This window comes from Myxine glutinosa, chromosome 1 (assembly GCF_964187855.1).
Source record: "Myxine glutinosa chromosome 1, kmMyxGlut1.1, whole genome shotgun sequence".
Lineage (NCBI taxonomy): Eukaryota > Metazoa > Chordata > Myxini > Myxiniformes > Myxinidae > Myxine > Myxine glutinosa.
In genome coordinates, this window is record NC_136261.1 from 150691963 (window position 1) to 150712550 (window position 20588).

General features: G+C 42.2%; 1 protein-coding gene across 2 annotated transcripts in view; it reads left to right on the forward strand.

Moving 5' to 3' along the window:
• Positions 1-20588, forward strand: part of ERGIC2 (ERGIC and golgi 2) — a 46480-nt gene that overhangs the window by 1252 nt on the left and 24640 nt on the right. Inside the window, exons 1-4 of one of the 2 annotated variants that reach the window (XM_078778176.1) lie at positions 11913-11985; positions 14617-14750; positions 19859-19967; positions 20084-20130. In XM_078778176.1, the coding sequence (XP_078634302.1) occupies positions 14645-14750; positions 19859-19967; positions 20084-20130 (262 nt within the window). In that variant the 5' untranslated portion in view covers positions 11913-11985; positions 14617-14644. Of the gene's footprint in view, positions 1-11912; positions 11986-14616; positions 14751-19858; positions 19968-20083; positions 20131-20588 lie in introns of those variants that run through there. The other variant, XM_068119880.2, reaches the window with a different exon arrangement.

Here is a 20588-nt window from a genome sequence, read left to right on the forward strand (position 1 = left end):
AGCTGGGGTACCATGTGGTTTGCTTATGGTTATATTATGGACATGGTGCCCATAACACACAAGCTGGGGTACCATGTGGTTTGCTTATTGTTATATTATGGACATGGTGCCCATAACACACAAGCTGGGGTACCATGTGGTTTGCTTATTGTTATATTATGGACATGGTGCCCATAACACACAAGCTGGGGTACCATGTGGTTTGCTTATTGTTATGTTATGGACATGGTGCCCATAACACACAAGCTGCGGTACCATGTGGTTTGCTTATTGTTATATTATGGACATGGTGCCCATAACACACAAGCTGGGGTACCATGTGGTTTGCTTATTGTTATATTATGGACATGGTGCCCATAACACACAAGCTGGGGTACCATGTGGTTTGCTTATTGTTATATTATGGACATGGTGCCCATAACACACAAGCTGGAATACCATGTGGTTTGCTTATTGTTATATTATGGACATGGTGCCCATAACACACAAGCTGGGGTACCATGTGGTTTGCTTATTGTTATGTTATGGACATGGTGCCGATAACACACAAGCTGGGATACCATGTGGTTTGCTTATGGTTATATTATGGACACGGTGCCCATAACACACAAGCTGGGATACCATGTGGTTTGCTTATTGTTATATTATGGACATGGTGCCCATATCACACAAGCTGGGATACCATGTGGTTTGCTTATTGTTATGTTATGGACATGGTGCCCATATCACACAAGCTGGGATACCATGTGGTTTGCTTATTGTTATATTGTGGACATGGTGCCCATAACACACAAGCTGGAATACCATGTGGTTTGCTTATTGTTATATTATGGACATGGTGCCCATAACACACAAGCTGGGGTACCATGTGGTTTGCTTATTGTTATGTTATGGACATGGTGCCGATAACACACAAGCTGGGGTACCATGTGGTTTGCTTATTGTTATATTATGGACATAGTGCCAATATCACACAAGCTGGGGTACCATGTGGTTTGCTTATTGTTATATTATGGACATGGTGCCGATAACACACAAGCTGGGGTACCACGTGGTTTGCTTATTGTTATATTATGGACATGGTGCCCATATCACACAAGCTGGGGTACCATGTGGTTTGCTTATTGTTATATTATGGACATGGTGCCCATATCACACAAGCTGGGGTACCATGTGGTTTGCTTATGGTTATATTATGGACATGGTGCCCATATTACACAAGCTGGGATACCATGTGGTTTGCTTCTTGTTATATTATGGACATGGTGCCCATATCACACAAGCTGGGGTACCATGTGGTTTGCTTATGGTTATATTATGGACATGGTGCCGATAACACACGAGCTGGGATACCATGTGGTTTGCTTATTGTTATATTATGGACATGGTGCCCATAACACACAAGCTGGGGTACCATGTGGTTTGCTTATGGTTATATTATGGACATGGTGCCCATAACACACAAGCTGGGGTACCATGTGGTTTGCTTATTGTTATATTATGGACATGGTGCCCATAACACACAAGCTGGGGTACCATGTGGTTTGCTTATGGTTATATTATGGACATGGTGCCCATAACACACAAGCTGGGGTACCATGTGGTTTGCTTATGGTTATATTATGGACATGGTGCCCATAACACACAAGCTGGGGTACCATGTGGTTTGCTTATTGTTATATTATGGACATGGTGCCCATAACACACAAGCTGGGGTACCATGTGGTTTGCTTATTGTTATATTATGGACATGGTGCCCATAACACACAAGCTGGGGTACCATGTGGTTTGCTTATTGTTATGTTATGGACATGGTGCCCATAACACACAAGCTGCGGTACCATGTGGTTTGCTTATTGTTATATTATGGACATGGTGCCCATAACACACAAGCTGGGGTACCATGTGGTTTGCTTATTGTTATATTATGGACATGGTGCCCATAACACACAAGCTGGGGTACCATGTGGTTTGCTTATTGTTATATTATGGACATGGTGCCCATAACACACAAGCTGGAATACCATGTGGTTTGCTTATTGTTATATTATGGACATGGTGCCCATAACACACAAGCTGGGGTACCATGTGGTTTGCTTATTGTTATGTTATGGACATGGTGCCGATAACACACAAGCTGGGATACCATGTGGTTTGCTTATGGTTATATTATGGACACGGTGCCCATAACACACAAGCTGGGATACCATGTGGTTTGCTTATTGTTATATTATGGACATGGTGCCCATAACACACAAGCTGGGGTACCATGTGGTTTGCTTATTGTTATGTTATGGACATGGTGCCGATAACACACAAGCTGGGATACCATGTGGTTTGCTTATGGTTATATTATGGACACGGTGCCCATAACACACAAGCTGGGATACCATGTGGTTTGCTTATTGTTATATTATGGACATGGTGCCCATATCACACAAGCTGGGATACCATGTGGTTTGCTTATTGTTATGTTATGGACATGGTGCCCATATCACACAAGCTGGGATACCATGTGGTTTGCTTATTGTTATATTGTGGACATGGTGCCCATAACACACAAGCTGGAAGACCATGTGGTTTGCTTATTGTTATATTATGGACATGGTGCCCATAACACACAAGCTGGGGTACCATGTGGTTTGCTTATTGTTATGTTATGGACATGGTGCCGATAACACACAAGCTGGGGTACCATGTGGTTTGCTTATTGTTATATTATGGACATAGTGCCAATATCACACAAGCTGGGGTACCATGTGGTTTGCTTATTGTTATATTATGGACATGGTGCCGATAACACACAAGCTGGGGTACCACGTGGTTTGCTTATTGTTATATTATGGACATGGTGCCCATATCACACAAGCTGGGGTACCATGTGGTTTGCTTATTGTTATATTATGGACATGGTGCCCATATCACACAAGCTGGGGTACCATGTGGTTTGCTTATGGTTATATTATGGACATGGTGCCCATATTACACAAGCTGGGATACCATGTGGTTTGCTTCTTGTTATATTATGGACATGGTGCCCATATCACACAAGCTGGGGTACCATGTGGTTTGCTTATGGTTATATTATGGACATGGTGCCGATAACACACGAGCTGGGATACCATGTGGTTTGCTTATTGTTATATTATGGACATGGTGCCCATAACACACAAGCTGGGGTACCATGTGGTTTGCTTATGGTTATATTATGGACATGGTGCCCATAACACACAAGCTGGGGTACCATGTGGTTTGCTTATTGTTATATTATGGACATGGTGCCCATAACACACAAGCTGGGGTACCATGTGGTTTGCTTATGGTTATATTATGGACATGGTGCCCATAACACACAAGCTGGGGTACCATGTGGTTTGCTTATGGTTATATTATGGACATGGTGCCCATAACACACAAGCTGGGGTACCATGTGGTTTGCTTATTGTTATATAATGGACATGGTGCCCATAACACACAAGCTGGGGTACCATGTGGTTTGCTTATTGTTATATTATGGACATGGTGCCCATAACACACAAGCTGGGGTACCATGTGGTTTGCTTATTGTTATGTTATGGACATGGTGCCCATAACACACAAGCTGCGGTACCATGTGGTTTGCTTATTGTTATATTATGGACATGGTGCCCATAACACACAAGCTGGGGTACCATGTGGTTTGCTTATTGTTATATTATGGACATGGTGCCCATAACACACAAGCTGGGGTACCATGTGGTTTGCTTATTGTTATATTATGGACATGGTGCCCATAACACACAAGCTGGAATACCATGTGGTTTGCTTATTGTTATATTATGGACATGGTGCCCATAACACACAAGCTGGGGTACCATGTGGTTTGCTTATTGTTATGTTATGGACATGGTGCCGATAACACACAAGCTGGGATACCATGTGGTTTGCTTATGGTTATATTATGGACACGGTGCCCATAACACACAAGCTGGGATACCATGTGGTTTGCTTATTGTTATATTATGGACATGGTGCCCATATCACACAAGCTGGGATACCATGTGGTTTGCTTATTGTTATGTTATGGACATGGTGCCCATATCACACAAGCTGGGATACCATGTGGTTTGCTTATTGTTATATTGTGGACATGGTGCCCATAACACACAAGCTGGAATACCATGTGGTTTGCTTATTGTTATATTATGGACATGGTGCCCATAACACACAAGCTGGGGTACCATGTGGTTTGCTTATTGTTATGTTATGGACATGGTGCCGATAACACACAAGCTGGGGTACCATGTGGTTTGCTTATTGTTATATTATGGACATAGTGCCAATATCACACAAGCTGGGGTACCATGTGGTTTGCTTATTGTTATATTATGGACATGGTGCCGATAACACACAAGCTGGGGTACCACGTGGTTTGCTTATTGTTATATTATGGACATGGTGCCCATATCACACAAGCTGGGGTACCATGTGGTTTGCTTATTGTTATATTATGGACATGGTGCCCATATCACACAAGCTGGGGTACCATGTGGTTTGCTTATGGTTATATTATGGACATGGTGCCCATATTACACAAGCTGGGATACCATGTGGTTTGCTTCTTGTTATATTATGGACATGGTGCCCATATCGCACAAGCTGGGGTACCATGTGGTTTGCTTATGGTTATATTATGGACATGGTGCCGATAACACACGAGCTGGGATACCATGTGGTTTGCTTATTGTTATATTATGGACATGGTGCCCATAACACACAAGCTGGGGTACCATGTGGTTTGCTTATGGTTATATTATGGACACGGTGCCCATAACACACAAGCTGGGATACCATGTGGTTTGCTTATTGTTATATTATGGACATGGTGCCCATATCACACAAGCTGGGATACCATGTGGTTTGCTTATGGTTATATTATGGACATGGTGCCCATATCACACAAGCTGGGATACCATGTGGTTTGCTTATGGTTATATTATGGACATGGTGCCCATATCACACAAGCTGGGGTACCATGTGGTTTGCTTATGGTTATATTATGGACATGGTGCCCATATCACACAAGCTGGGGTACCATGTGGTTTGCTTATTGTTATATTATGGACATGGTGCCCATTTCACACAAGCTGGGGTACCATGTGGTTTGCTTATGGTTATATTATGGACATTGTGCCCATATCACACAAGCTGGGATACCATGTGGTTTGCTTATTGTTATATTATGGACATGGTGCCCATAACACACAAGCTGGGATACCATGTGGTTTGCTTATTGTTATATTATGGACATGGTGCCCATATCACACAAGCTGGGATACCATGTGGTTTGCTTATGGTTATATTATGGACATGGTGCCCATATCACACAAGCTGGGGTACCATGTGGTTTGCTTATGGTTATATTATGGACATGGTGCCCATATCACACAAGCTGGGGTACCATGTGGTTTGCTTATTGTTATATTATGGACATGGTGCCCATATCACACAAGCTGGGGTACCATGTGGTTTGCTTATGGTTATATTATGGACATTGTGCCCATATCACACAAGCTGGGATACCATGTGGTTTGCTTATTGTTATATTATGGACATGGTGCCCATAACACACAAGCTGGAATACCATGTGGTTTGCTTATGGTTATATTGTGGACATGGTGCCCATATCACACAAGCTGGGGTACCATGTGGTTTGCTTATTGTTATATTATGGACATGGTGCCCATAACACACAAGCTGGGGTACCACGTGGTTTGCTTATTGTTATATTATGGACATGGTGCCCATATCACACAAGCTGGGATACCATGTGGTTTGCTTATTGTTATATTATGGACATGGTGCCCATAACACACAAGCTGCGGTACCATGTGGTTTGCTTATTGTTATATTATGGACATGGTGCCCATATCACACAAGCTGGGGTACCATGTGGTTTGCTTATTGTTATATTATGGACATGGTGCCCATAACACACAAGCTGCAATACCATGTGGTTTGCTTATTGTTATATTATGGACATGGTGCCCATATCACACAAGCTGGGGTACCATGTGGTTTGCTTATTGTTATATTATGGACATTGTGCCCATATCACACAAGCTGGGATACCATGTGGTTTGCTTATTGTTATATTATGGACATGGTGCCCATAACACACAAGCTGGAATACCATGTGGTTTGCTTATTGTTATATTATGGACATGGTGCCCATAACACACAAGCTGGGTTACCATGTGGTTTGCTTATGGTTATATTATGGACATGGTGCCCATATCACACAAGCTGGGGTACCATGTGGTTTGCTTATTGTTATATTATGGACATGGTGCCCATAACACACAAGCTGGGGTACCACGTGGTTTGCTTATTGTTATATTATGGACATGGTGCCCATATCACACAAGCTGGGATACCATGTGGTTTGCTTATTGTTATATTATGGACATGGTGCCCATAACACACAAGCTGCGGTACCATGTGGTTTGCTCATTGTTATATTATGGACATGGTGCCCATATCACACAAGCTGGGGTACCATGTGGTTTGCTTATTGTTATATTATGGACATGGTGCCCATAACACACAAGCTGAAATACCATGTGGTTTGCTTATTGTTATATTATGGACATGGTGCCCATAACACACAAGCTGGGGTACCATGTGGTTTGCTTATTGTTATATTATGGACATGGTGCCGATAACACACAAGCTGGGGTACCATGTGGTTTGCTTATTGTTATATTATGGACATGGTGCCCATATCACACAAGCTGGGATACCATGTGGTTTGCTTATTGTTATATTATGGACATGGTGCCCATAACACACAAGCTGGGGTACCATGTGGTTTGCTTATTGTTATGTTATGGACATGGTGCCGATAACACACAAGCTGGGGTACCATGTGGTTTGCTTATTGTTATATTATGGACATAGTGCCAATATCACACAAGCTGGGGTACCATGTGGTTTGCTTATTGTTATATTATGGACATGGTGCCGATAACACACAAGCTGGGGTACCACGTGGTTTGCTTATTGTTATATTATGGACATGGTGCCCATATCACACAAGCTGGGATACCATGTGGTTTGCTTATGGTTATATTATGGACATGGTGCCCATATCACACAAGCTGGGGTACCATGTGGTTTGCTTATTGTTATATTATGGACATGGTGCCCATATCACACAAGCTGGGATACCATGTGGTTTGGTTATTGTTATATTATGGACATGGTGCCTATAACACACAAGCTGCGGTACCATGTTGTTTGCTTATGGTTATATTATGGACATGGTGCCCATATCACACAAGCTGGGATACCATGTGGTTTGCTTATTGTTATATTATGGACATGGTGCCCATAACACACAAGCTGGAATACCATGTGGTTTGCTTATTGTTATATTATGGACATGGTGCCCATAACACACAAGCTGGGATACCATGTGGTTTGCTTATTGTTATATTATGGACATTGTGCCCATATCACACAAGCTGGGATACCATGTGGTTTGCTTATTGTTATATTATGGACATGGTGCCCATAACACACAAGGTGGAATACCATGTGGTTTGCTTATTGTTATATTATGGACATGGTGCCCATAACACACAAGCTGGGTTACCATGTGGTTTGCTTATGGTTATATTATGGACATGGTGCCCATATCACACAAGCTGGGGTACCATGTGGTTTGCTTATTGTTATATTATGGACATGGTGCCCATAACACACAAGCTGGGGTACCACGTGGTTTGCTTATTGTTATATTATGGACATGGTGCCCATATCACACAATCTGGGATACCATGTGGTTTGTTTATTGTTATATTATGGACATGGTGCTCATATCACACAAGCTGGGGTACCATGTGGTTTGCTTATTGTTATATCATGGACATGGTGCCCATATCACACAAGCTGGGGTACCATGTGGTTTGCTTATGGTTATATTATGGACATGGTGCCCATATCACACAAGCTGGGGTACCATGTGGTTTGCTTATTGTTATATTATGGACATGGTGCCCATATCACACAAGCTGGGGTACCATGTGGTTTGCTTATTGTTATATTATGGACATGGTGCCGATAACACACAAGCTGGGGTACCACGTGGTTTGCTTATTGTTATATTATGGACATGGTGCCCATATCACACAAGCTGGGGTACCATGTGGTTTGCTTATTGTTATATTATGGACATGTGGTTTGCTTATTGTTATATTATGGACATGGTGCCCATATCACACAAGCTGGGGTACCATGTGGTTTGCTTATTGTTATATTATGGACATTGTGCCCATATCACACAAGCTGGGATACCATGTGGTTTGCTTATTGTTATATTATGGACATGGTGCCCATAACACACAAGCTGGAATACCATGTGGTTTGCTTATTGTTATATTATGGACATGGTGCCCATAACACACAAGCTGGGTTACCATGTGGTTTGCTTATGGTTATATTATGGACATGGTGCCCATATCACACAAGCTGGGGTACCATGTGGTTTGCTTATTGTTATATTATGGACATGGTGCCCATAACACACAAGCTGGGGTACCACGTGGTTTGCTTATTGTTATATTATGGACATGGTGCCCATATCACACAAGCTGGGATACCATGTGGTTTGCTTATTGTTATATTATGGACATGGTTCCCATAACACACAAGCTGGGGTACCACGTGGTTTGCTTATTGTTATATTATGGACATGGTGCCCATAACACACAAGCTGGGGTACCATGTGGTTTGCTTATTGTTATATTATGGACATGGTGCCGATAACACACAAGCTGGGGTACCATGTGGTTTGCTTATTGTTATATTATGGACATGGTGCCCATATCACACAAGCTGGGATACCATGTGGTTTGCTTATTGTTATATTATGGACATGGTGCCCATATCACACAAGCTGGGATACCATGTGGTTTGCTTATTGTTATATTATGGACATGGTGCCCATAACACACAAGCTGGAATACCATGTGGTTTGCTTATTGTTATATTATGGACATGGTGCCCATAACACACAAGCTGGGGTACCATGTGGTTTGCTTATTGTTATATTATGGACATAGTGCCAATATCACACAAGCTGGGGTACCATGTGGTTTGCTTATTGTTATATTATGGACATGGTGCCGATAACACACAGGCTGGGGTACCACGTGGTTTGCTTATTGTTATATTATGGACATGGTGCCCATATCACACAAGCTGGGATACCATGTGGTTTGCTTATGGTTATATTATGGACATGGTGCCCATAACACACAAGCTGGGATACCATGTGGTTTGCTTATTGTTATATTATGGACATGGTGCCCATAACACACAAGCTAGGGTACCATGTGGTTTGCTTATTGTTATATTATGGACATGGTGCCGATAACACACGAGCTGGAATACCATGTGGTTTGCTTATGGTTATATTATGGACATGGTGCCCATACCACACAAGCTGGGGTACCATGTGGTTTGCTTATGGTTATATTATGGACATGGTACCCATACCACACAAGCTGGGGTACCATGTGGTTTGCTTATGGTTATATTATGGACATCGTGCCCATAACACACAAGCTGGGATACCATGTGGTTTGATTTATTTTATTTATTTATTTATTTTTTGTATACAACATCGAGGCTCGTGAAAGAGCTAACATTAATCACACAAAAAATCAAACCGACACATAAAACACAAAATAAGGGGAGCGGTAGACAAGATGGGGATACAGGGGGAAGGACACAAACACAACATTTGAGAGCAGGGACATCGAGAGAACTGTGGGAGGGAGAGGGCTTGGGGGGAGGTGGGAGAGGTATAAAACATATGGACACTGCAAGGACTTCCAGGAAAGAAGTTGGAATTTTAAAGAAGTGGATCTGGGGTGAATTAGCCTGGGTAGAAAAGATCAAGGTTTTGGATGGGAGAAGATAAGAGATGGTGGTGAACAGCTGTTTTAAAGACCTGGAGGGAGGAGTGGGATTGAAGGGAGTGGGGGAGTTTGTTCCAGAGGCGGGAGAAAAGGGGAATGAAAGAGTGAAGGTGAGCAGAGAGCCGAGATGTTGGCAGTTTAACCATAAGAGGGTTGCAGGCAGATCGTGTGCGACCTGTAGGAATATTTGGGGGACAGAGCACAGACAGAGCTGGGGGAGCAAGGCCGGAGAGGAGTCGGTAGAAGACAGAAAGACCACCAACCTACCTGCGGTGAGTGAGTGAAAGGCCCTCGGAGTTAACTTCATCGCAGGAGATTCCAATGATTCTGAAAGCTTTGGTTTCAACAGCGTAAAGCCGAGCTAGGTGTGAGGCAGGAGCACCGGCCCAGAGGGGGGAACAGTATTCCCCAAAGTACAGTATTATGGTTATGTTATGGACATGGTGCCCATAACACACAAGCTGGGGTACCATGTGGTTAGTTTGTTTCTCATCCCTGCTAGCTCAGGTTTTCACAACGTTGTATCTTCCCTGCTGCGAGCAAGTCTTGCTTTGGTGAAGCCAAAATGCAATGAACTTTGTGTTAAACGTTGCTGCTTTGGCTTGAATCGCCCAATCTGCCTTGTTCGATTTTGCAGTTTTAGCCTGTTAATGAAGCACAGGTAAATTCCATTTCAGCCCACCTCACCTGTGCTTCGCACCCTCTACACCTTTGATACAAACCATTGGTGGTGGTGGTGACAAGTGGGTAGAAGGGAGAGGTTGGTAATGGCAAGTGCGAGGAGGTACGGACAAGACAAGATTCCACCCTTCACTATGGTTAAGCAATTGGTTAATCTCTCTCTCTGTTTATCAGCCTATTTCTATGACCAAGGAACTACTTCATTTTTCATCAGTTTAGCAGTACTTCATCTTTGGATTTGGAAAATAGTATGGAATCTCGTCTCGATTGCGCATGTGCACTCTCGGCAAAGCAATTGCTTCAGTCTCTCGGTCTGTCTGGCAGTCAAACAAAATTTAAAATCATTCCAAACAGGAAGCTTCCTGTTTTTAGGGATGTCATAAAGGACACAAACAACAAGCACGAAGAGCTAATTGTTTTAAATAAAGTGGGTTAAATTACAGTGGCCGTAAACTTCCAATTCAATGTTTGTTTGTTTTTTCTACAGCCATTAAACTATTATTTTATTTCGATTGAATGATACGTTTGAACACCATAGATCACAAATCGCATTGTTTGCACTTCCAAAACCTCCAGTTTAACAGTACTGGCAGACAATCTGTGTAACTTGCCCTGTCCGAACTCTTAGTGTAGCAGCATAGCAAACCTGTTGTGCATTTTGTGATACAAGCACCAAATTTGGCACAAATGTACATTAATATGTTGCGAACATTTTCAGATATTGGGCCACTTGAAATTCCGTAATTTATTTTTTCAAATTTTTTCAAATTTCGTAATTTCAAATTTTTCGGGTGACACCGTCATAATTTCGGTCTTCGAGGCCGGCCGATATAGTGGGGCGGCTTAGCCCAAATATTCAAAAGAATTGTGCATTTTGTGATACAAGCACCAAATTTGGCACAAATGTACATTAATATGTTGCGAACATTGTGTGGTCAGCAATGAAGACGAGAGTCTGAATTACATGTATGCAAAAGACCTTGTGAACCAGTGAAGCAAATACACGGGTAAGCATGAATTAAATCTAGGGCATGATATAATTTCCATGATGTTTACCTCTACACTCAATGGTGGAAGGAGGTAATGTTTTGATCCCAGCTTGTCTGTATGTCTGTTTGTCTGTTAGTCCACAAAATTCCAGACAAAGCTTGTAGTAGTGGTAGTTGTAGTGGTAGTGGTGATAACAGAAATTGTTATATAGAACTGAACTTATATTATTATTATATGCAGAAAATAACTTCATTTCTATATGCCCTGCGGTGGACAGGTTAATTGGTTTATGCACTGAAGGGGTCACCCTGGTGTGCACTGCTGTGTTCTGCCTCACTGAGTTGTTCAGGTATGATGTACTCAGCACAAGCTTCCGGTCGGCCCGGAGGTGGGGGTGCGGGGCCTGTCACGGAACGTCAAAACAAACGGCCTGCCGGGGCCGCCCAAAAGTCGGGCGTGAGGGGCGCGTCCACTAATGGAACGCCTCTCGCTTCCCAGATCGAGGGCCACGTGGTCAGGAGAACCTCGTCCCTTCCGGTCACACTTTGCCTATCGGCCGGCCTCGAAGACCGAAATTGTGACGGTGTCACCCGAAAAATTTGAAATTACGAAATTTGAAAAAATTTGAAAAAAAAAATTACGGAATTTCAAGTGGCCCAATATCTGAAAATGTTCGCAACATATTAATGTACATTTGTGCCAAATTTGGTGCTTGTATCACAAAATGCACAATTCTTTTGAATATTTGGGCTAAGCCGCCCCACTATCTCCTGTTTTGCACATTCAAGGTAATGGTAATTTTGCACAAGGTAATGCAACCATGGCCTGTTGCTGTCCACCACGGCAGAGCATTTTAAAGCAAATTTCACTGGGCGACAAGGATCAAGAAAAGTGGTGATTTGAAAAACAAAAATTAATGTATAAAAATTAATAATAATAAAGTATTTGAAAAATAATATTTATTACAGGGTTACTGAGAACCTAGAATGATCAATACAGAGACGAGTCATCTTATTAAATGTTAAAAAATGCTGTCTTCAGTGCTTACGAAATCTCGGGTGTGATGGAGTTCCTTGTCCGGAACTCTTTCTTCTGTAAAGAATTTTGCCACTGCTGGTCGTGGATCAAAGTGTGCCGTCCCCGGACTATTGAGTGTGATGTGCATCTGACAATTGATGGCCTCTCTCGTGTAGCTGGGCTGTTTGGGCTCTTCAGGATAGTGCGACATGAAACAGCACATTCGGGTCCATTACTGTGAGAAGTCAGTGACAGGTAAACTTGTACCATCCCTGGAAAACACTGTTACAGCCACAGAGATCTTCATCGGATGGTACCGTTTTCCACTGCCATCTGTAACATCTCATGATACAAGAAGGTTTCCACAAGCAAAGTGTCCAATGACTTCATCACAGAATTGTGTGCTTGAGGCCTCCCCAAGTCCCTCCACCACATCTCGTGTCGAGACGATCATCTGTTTCATACTTCGTACGTTGAGAAAGTTTTAAAGCCAAACAACCTTGTCGCACAGTAGTTCAAAATCCTATTCACTGGGCGAACAATTGTTTTCGTCGCCCAATCGCTGTTTAAAAAATGCTCTGCACCATGATTTAAAAAAAATTCCTGCGTCTATTTTATCTGTAGTTCCCAACCCTTCATTAGGTGAAGAATGAATGAATGAATGATCGTTTTTTTTAAGGCCATTTTCCCCGCTAGAGCGGGGGTTAGCCTTGCGGGCCCCATGACAATCATGGTTCCCTGTTTGAGGCAATGTTTTTATGGCCGGATGCCCTTCCTGATGCCAACCCTTGGTCACGCTCTTACGATGCGCAGGGATACGGTGTACCTATTCTAAACCGGGGTACACACCGGGATCATTCATCCCAGCAAGCTGGTACTCAATGCATGAAAATGAAGTGAATGGTACTCAATGCATGAAGGTGAAGCATGAAAATATATGAAGAAGGGACCTTTGGATTTTTTTTTTTGTCTTGTTTCAATGTTCTGATGCAGAGAAAGGTGTTCTCGAAGGCCTAATGAAAATTAACTGGGTTTACAACCTAAATATTTCTTGCCCATTCGATGCAGGCGTTACACAAACTGTAGGGGCTGTGAACACATTGCTGCTTTAAATGGTCTCGATTTCCCAGTGAATACATTTTGTATCATTACAGCTTTGCTCAAGATTTGCTTCATTGAATGCTTTGTCTTTTAAGTTTGTTGTTCTTATTCAAAACTCAATTCATTTGCAATTCATTACAGATTTGTCTCGTTTCAAGTTTTAAGCGGAGATTAAAAGTGAGATTCCAGACAAATCGCCAGTTGCCATCTCATCCACCTTTGTTTTGTATACAAAGTTAAGGCTCATGGAATGCCATTTTTCAATTGTGCTGCATTTGTTCATCAAATTTAGGGAGCATGGGGTTTCTGCCTTGATCTCCGAACGCGAGTATTCATGCGGACTTGTCGAGGAGGCGCCCCGGCAATACCTTGCTGGAGGATATTTATTTATTTGGCATGGGGCGGTGTACCTTGAATGTATCTATACTTGTTATTATTTTTGTTGTATACCGGTACATGATCGATGCTCGTGGAAGAGCTAGAGCAGAATGGAAAGGGAGAAAGACCAACGCTTGTGTGTGTATAGCGGATTTAAATTAACGATTTTATGTGATGCTGACCTTTGGCCTTTTGACCAAATTATTAATTTGTCTTCTCCGTATTCTCAAAATAATGTTATGTTGAAAATTTGATGACAAAAGTTCAAATGCTAATAAAGGTTATGGCCCAGACATACACACAGACAGAAGTGATTGCAAAACCCCATCCTCCAGTGCGCTAAAAAACAAAAACGCTGATGCTTGGGGGTTGTGGTACAGGCTTTGTAATGCTCTGGTGTGAAGGGAGTTGCTTTTCATTTTAGGTTGTGGTTTTGTTTTGTTTCAATTTACTTTGATTCTTTGTTTTCCATTTTGTTTGGCAGGTGGTGCAAGCTACATTGATGTATCAACATGAGAAGATTGAACCAGAAAAAAGCTCTGAGTGTGGTTAAAGAGTTTGATGCCTTTCCTAAGATACCAGAGGGATGTGTGCAAACATCAACAAGTGGTGGTACAGGTGTGTATGTGTAGTTGAGTAGGGCTTGCCACAGTGGATTATATAATGGACACACACATTCACGTATGTTCCTCTGATATGATTATAGTTTTAAAAAATCATTTGATTTGACATATCAATACTTGTGGCATTAGACTAAACACTGCATTTACTTTTTCTATTGGAAGTGACTGGGCATAGTACCCACCCTGAGGGTGGCTGGAGATTGTGCATTACTTGCTGAAAAAGTATCGTCTGTATATTGCAAAAAAACTCCATAGATGTTTGCATGGTGTGCGTCTAACAGGTATAACAGGTCTAACGGGTCTAAGGAGTGTAAAGCGTGTAAGGGTCTAAAGGTCATCTACATCTCCCACCTTCAATTGTGGTTAGACTCAAAAGGTTTAAATGGTCTAAGCCTTAAGGGGTCTTGAAAGATTTAAAGGGTTCAAAAATGCTATTTATTGGACATTTTGGTTTTTGACATTCTATGGTATAGGCATTGAAATATCAATGTGGTGGCTTGTGGGACCTCTAATGAAAGGGAGACAATTCTAATTTCAATATAATTCTACAAATAATTCCAAATAATAATTCCCCAAATCCACCTTTTTCAAATTCCGTTTTCTTTCCTGAAAATCCTGGTAGTGTCCATCTTGTTTATCCCGTGTACCCCACCCAGAGCCCACTCCCTTCCACAGATCTCCCGATGTCACTGTTCTTTACTGTTGTTGTGCTTCTCTTTCTCTCCCCTTCTTGTCTCCAGCTCCCTTTATAGACTGGTCGGAAATCTGATAAATGTGCTTCTATGAAAGCCTAGAAGCATTTTTGGGGAAAAGTTGACAGACCACTTTTTTATCATAATTTGGGTTTGCTGAGTCCATTTTTGCTGTCTGTCACCCTCTCAAATGAAGGCAAAAGCTTCAAAAATGGCCGAAAACAAAATGGCTGCCAAAGATTCAATTTTACTGTATTTTTTTCATACCTCTCTAAATTAAATACAAAGTTGAGTACTCTCATTTCAAAAGCATCATTATGTACAAAATTATTCTCAAATATGCAAAATACTGTTATTAGTTTCTTAACATAGGTTGATGGTGTCCATATTGAATTTCAAGATGGCTGTCATTGTTAATCGGTATGTTGCCAATATAGGAAATATGAAGGTGACACAAGAGGCTGTTTGTAGGCACATTCATATGATGACAAACAGTGAATTAGATAAGGTACAAGCATTTAAGCAGTACATAATGCAACTTTATATGTATTCAAATAAATTTAGCCATATATAATACAATGTACAACAACAACAACAACAACATGCATTTTAAAAAGGCCATTTTCCCTGCTAGAGCGGGGGTTAGCCTTGCGGTCCCCATGACAATCTTCTCCATTTTGCCCTATTTTCTGCATCTCTCCTTGTTAACCCCCTTGCCCGCATTTCTTCTTCCACCATCTTTAGCCAAGTCTTTCTCGGTTTTCCCCGTCTTCTACTTCCTTCTACATTCATTTCCATCACTCTTCTCAACCAGTCACTTTCATCCTTCCTCAACACATGACCAAACCATCTCAACCTGTTCCTCTTCACAGCATCAATCACAGGCTCTATTCCCATCATCTTTCGCAATTCATCATTTGTCTTCCTCTCTCTCAACGATACTCCGCACATCCGTCGAACCATTCGCATTTCCACCCTTTCCAACCTTCGTTGCTGCTCTACGTTCATTACCCATGTCTCGCTCCCATAAATCATAACACTTCTCACACATGCAGCATACACCTTTCCCTTCGCTTCAACGACACTCCCCTCATCATCAGCACGCCACTCAATTCCCGAAACTTCTTCCATGCACATCTCACTCGAGCAACCGTTGCCGAGTCTGATCCACCTTCTCCATTCAGCATGTCTCCGAGGTAGCAAAATGTTTTCACACCTTCCAGCTTCACGCCGTCTCCAAGATCCAACTCAACATTTCCTCCATCTGCAGCTCCCTCTGTGCACACCTTACATTTGAATGTAACTGCCACACTGGTTAATGACGCTCTCAGACGACTACATTTTTGATGAACCCACTCAGCGCACATTGTACACTGAATGGAGTTCACTCCGACACCCTTCCTACACACAGCACAGGGCCACTTCCCAGTTCTTTCCACCTCACCACATGCTTTAGCACTTGCCATCAACTTCGTCTTTCCGATATTCACCTTCAGACCTTTTGTCTCCATACATTCCTTCCACGTCTTCATCTTTTCCTTCAGTCCATCCATACTTTCCGCAATCAACACCAGATCATCTGCATACAACAACTCCCATGGTAAACCCTCCTTTACGTTCTGAGCCAGCACCTCCATCACAGCTACAAATAGTAGTGGACTTAGTACCGACCCCTGATGCACTCCCACCTTCACCTCAAACTCACCACTGTTCCCGTCCTTCGTCCTTACAGCTGTGCGCGCTCTTTTGTACATTGCCATCACTACTCTGATCAACCATTCCTCCACTCCTAACTTCCTCAATGCCCATGTCAATACTTCGCGTGGAACCCTATCGAATGCTTTCTCCAGATCAACAAACCCAAGAAACAACTTCTTCCTCTTCTCCATGTACTTCTCCTGCAACTGCCTCACAATAAAAAGCACGTCTGTCGTTCCTCTTCCTGGCATAAATCCAAACTGCATTTCGTCGATCTTCACTTTCTTCCTTATCCTCCTCTCCAACACCCTTTCCAATACCTTCATTCCATGCTCCAATAACTTTATCGCTCGGTACGAGCCACACTCCATAGGGTCACCTTTCCCCTTGTATAGAGGGACGAGGGTACTCAGTTCCCAATCCACTGGAATGCGGCCTTCTTTCACCACCAGATTACAGATCTCTGTCATTCTCTTCATATAACATTCATATACATTCTCTTGTCATATAATACAATGTACAGGTGATGTTATCTGATAGAATGTGCATCTCCCTCCAATGTCTCATATGAAAATGATCGAATTTTCTGCAATTGTGTCACACAGTCATTCATATACAGTTCTACTCATTGTGACAGTTGTCGTTATCCTTGCATTTGCATTGTGATGTACACAACAGACGAGACTTTCTGCACTTGCACCGTAAATTCATACAGCCAGTGTTGCAGCTACAGGAAATCGGTTCCAGACACGACTGGGGTACAGGTGGAAATGACATCAAAATGGGCACCAGTTTGTCCTCGCTCTGTTTCCAACCCATGGACTCGTGTGGAGGCAGATCTGGGTAGTTCAGATGTGCTTGTCTCCACACTAATGCCTGATAATGTGAACGTTTCACATGGAAGAATAGTGCATCACTTGTTGGGGGAAGTGACTCTGGAGCGCGGGACTTAATGAAGAGTACTGGTCGAGCCTTGTCAACTGTGTCAACGTGTTGCATCTTGTACATTTTGCAGACAAACAGCTCCGCATCTTTAGCAGTTCCTTCTGTAAGATCTCCATTTCCAAGATTTTGCAGTAGTCCGTGATGCTCTGTAAAGACTTTCCATGCAGTGGATTTGCTGTGTCCCGAGAAGAAGGATGTCACATCACTTCCAGTCAAAGTATGGAAGGCTGGAATAGTTTCCAGCACAGTCGGACCAAACGACATCTGTTCTGCTATTGTGTGAATAGGTATATGTTTTCTTTTCTTAGCTGTGCCCGCTTTGAGCCAGAGTTTTGTGCAAGACATTCGAGGGAAGTGAGCCAGAAGTAGAACCAGAATGTCAGTATCCCTGGCTTGAACCACTATTCTGTCAGCTTGGTTTTTAACACAATGTAAAATAATACGGGTATCAGCCTCTTCATGCTGAGCTTCAAGCAGGGATGTGTCCACATCCGGGTTGTTTGATTCAACCCTCTCTTCATCAGTGAATCCACCAGCCACAACGATGGTTTTGTCATGCTGATCATGCCTTACCATATGTTCAGAAAGAAATCGTGCCAGGTCTGCCTTGTTTTCCCCTAAGGCCAGGAAATTACTCCAGTCAGCTGGCAAGGGCACCTCATGGCTGTCAACGACTCTTCGAATGGGTCTGATGCCCTTGGCACGCCTCTTCCTCGTCCCGGATTTAATGGACACCTTATAATATCTGTCGAATGCAACATCAATGCGGTCAAACAAATATCCTATCTGAAGGACAGTGTTTTTGAAGACATCAGCCAGATCTCCAAATGTAGAAAGTCTGTGTGGCTTCCCAATGGCAATCACTGAGGCTTGTCCATCAAAAATAATGGTTGCATTGCCACCGAGCTCATCTGGTGCCAGCATCGGTGGGCATGGTGTTTCTGCTGGCAGAACTTGAGACAGAATGGCTTTGGATCCTGTACGAATGTCACCATTCATTTCTGCCAGTGCAATCGGCACTGGCAAGAGCTCATGGGACAAAATTTCATCTAGATATATTTTGGATATAATAGGTAAAATAACATTTTGGCGGCCATTTTGTTTTTGGCCATTTTGAGGAATTTAGCTTCACAGGAGAGGGTGACAGACAGCAAAAATGAACTCAGCACACCCTAATTATGATAAAAAAGTGGTATGTCAGCTTTTCCCCAAAAATGCCTCTAGAAGTGTGTTTTCTCAAAAACCGACCAGTCTATTATTATATGTTTTATATGTTAGCTCTTACACAAGCCTTGACTTTGTATATAAAAATTAATATATAAATTTGGCTCATACATGCATAATAGGAGTTTCCCATCCTATCTATCTATGGTACTTGGTCTCGGAATAGTTACCGGACAAAGTGATGCGATTGGATCCACCGCAATGGAGAAATAATCCAAATAACACCGAGGAGAAATCCAGAATAAAATAAAATAAATCTAACATATTTTTGAAAAACATTTTATGGAAAACCTAAGTAGGGAGCATACCCTGAAAATTTGGTGTCATTCGGCCCAAGGGTCTGAGTTTACCAGACATACAGACATATTGTGCACACTTTTGTTTATAAGAAGAAGAAGAAGATTGCGATTTTGCTGCCATACTAGATCTGTATACCTCATGATTTGAGTTTATAGTACTGTATTTGATAAAATGAGAGTTCTTAATATGGAGAGCAGTTATCTATGTGCTGTTTAACCCTTTATGCTGTACTTTGTCTGTGCAGTGTCACTGCTTGCTTTCTCCCTCATCATTATTTTGTCCTTCATGGAGTTTCTGAACTATAGAGAGACATCTATAAGATATGACTATGAGGTCGATCTAGACATTTCAAGGTTGGTTCAAACACATTTCGTTCATCAACCTTCCCACTTCACACTGTGGATTATTTGTTGCTATTACTTGACAATCTGCTTGTATTGACGTTCATCATCCACGTTTCATTTTGCAGCAAGCTTCAAATCAATGTTGACATGACTATTGCGATGAAGTGCCAACGTAAGTAATTGCTTTTGTGCATTGTCAGGTCCGACTCTTCTTTTTTTTTTTTGGGGCCCCCAAATTTTTACACACACACACATGTTCGTTTTAAGTATGTTTGCATTCCATCAGATGTCTCGAATCTTGGAAACGATATATTTCATATGTCAAAAATTCACCTTTGGTATTGTATCTGAAAGTATTGGGCTGCATTTCCAAAAGTCCGAACACGTTGCACAAATATTTTCATCGGAGCATTGGACCACATGACAAATACATGGACTGTTTCCATGCACATGACATGTTGACACAATTAGATGTATGAATAATCTATATACATATTTGCAAGTGTTTTGTGTGTTTGTATGTTACTCTTTCACAGCGAACCGAAGCACCTAGAGTTCCCAAATGTTGGGTGTAGGAACTTCAGAATCTGGGCAATGTTTTAAAGTACAACACGTTGGCCTTGACGTCTG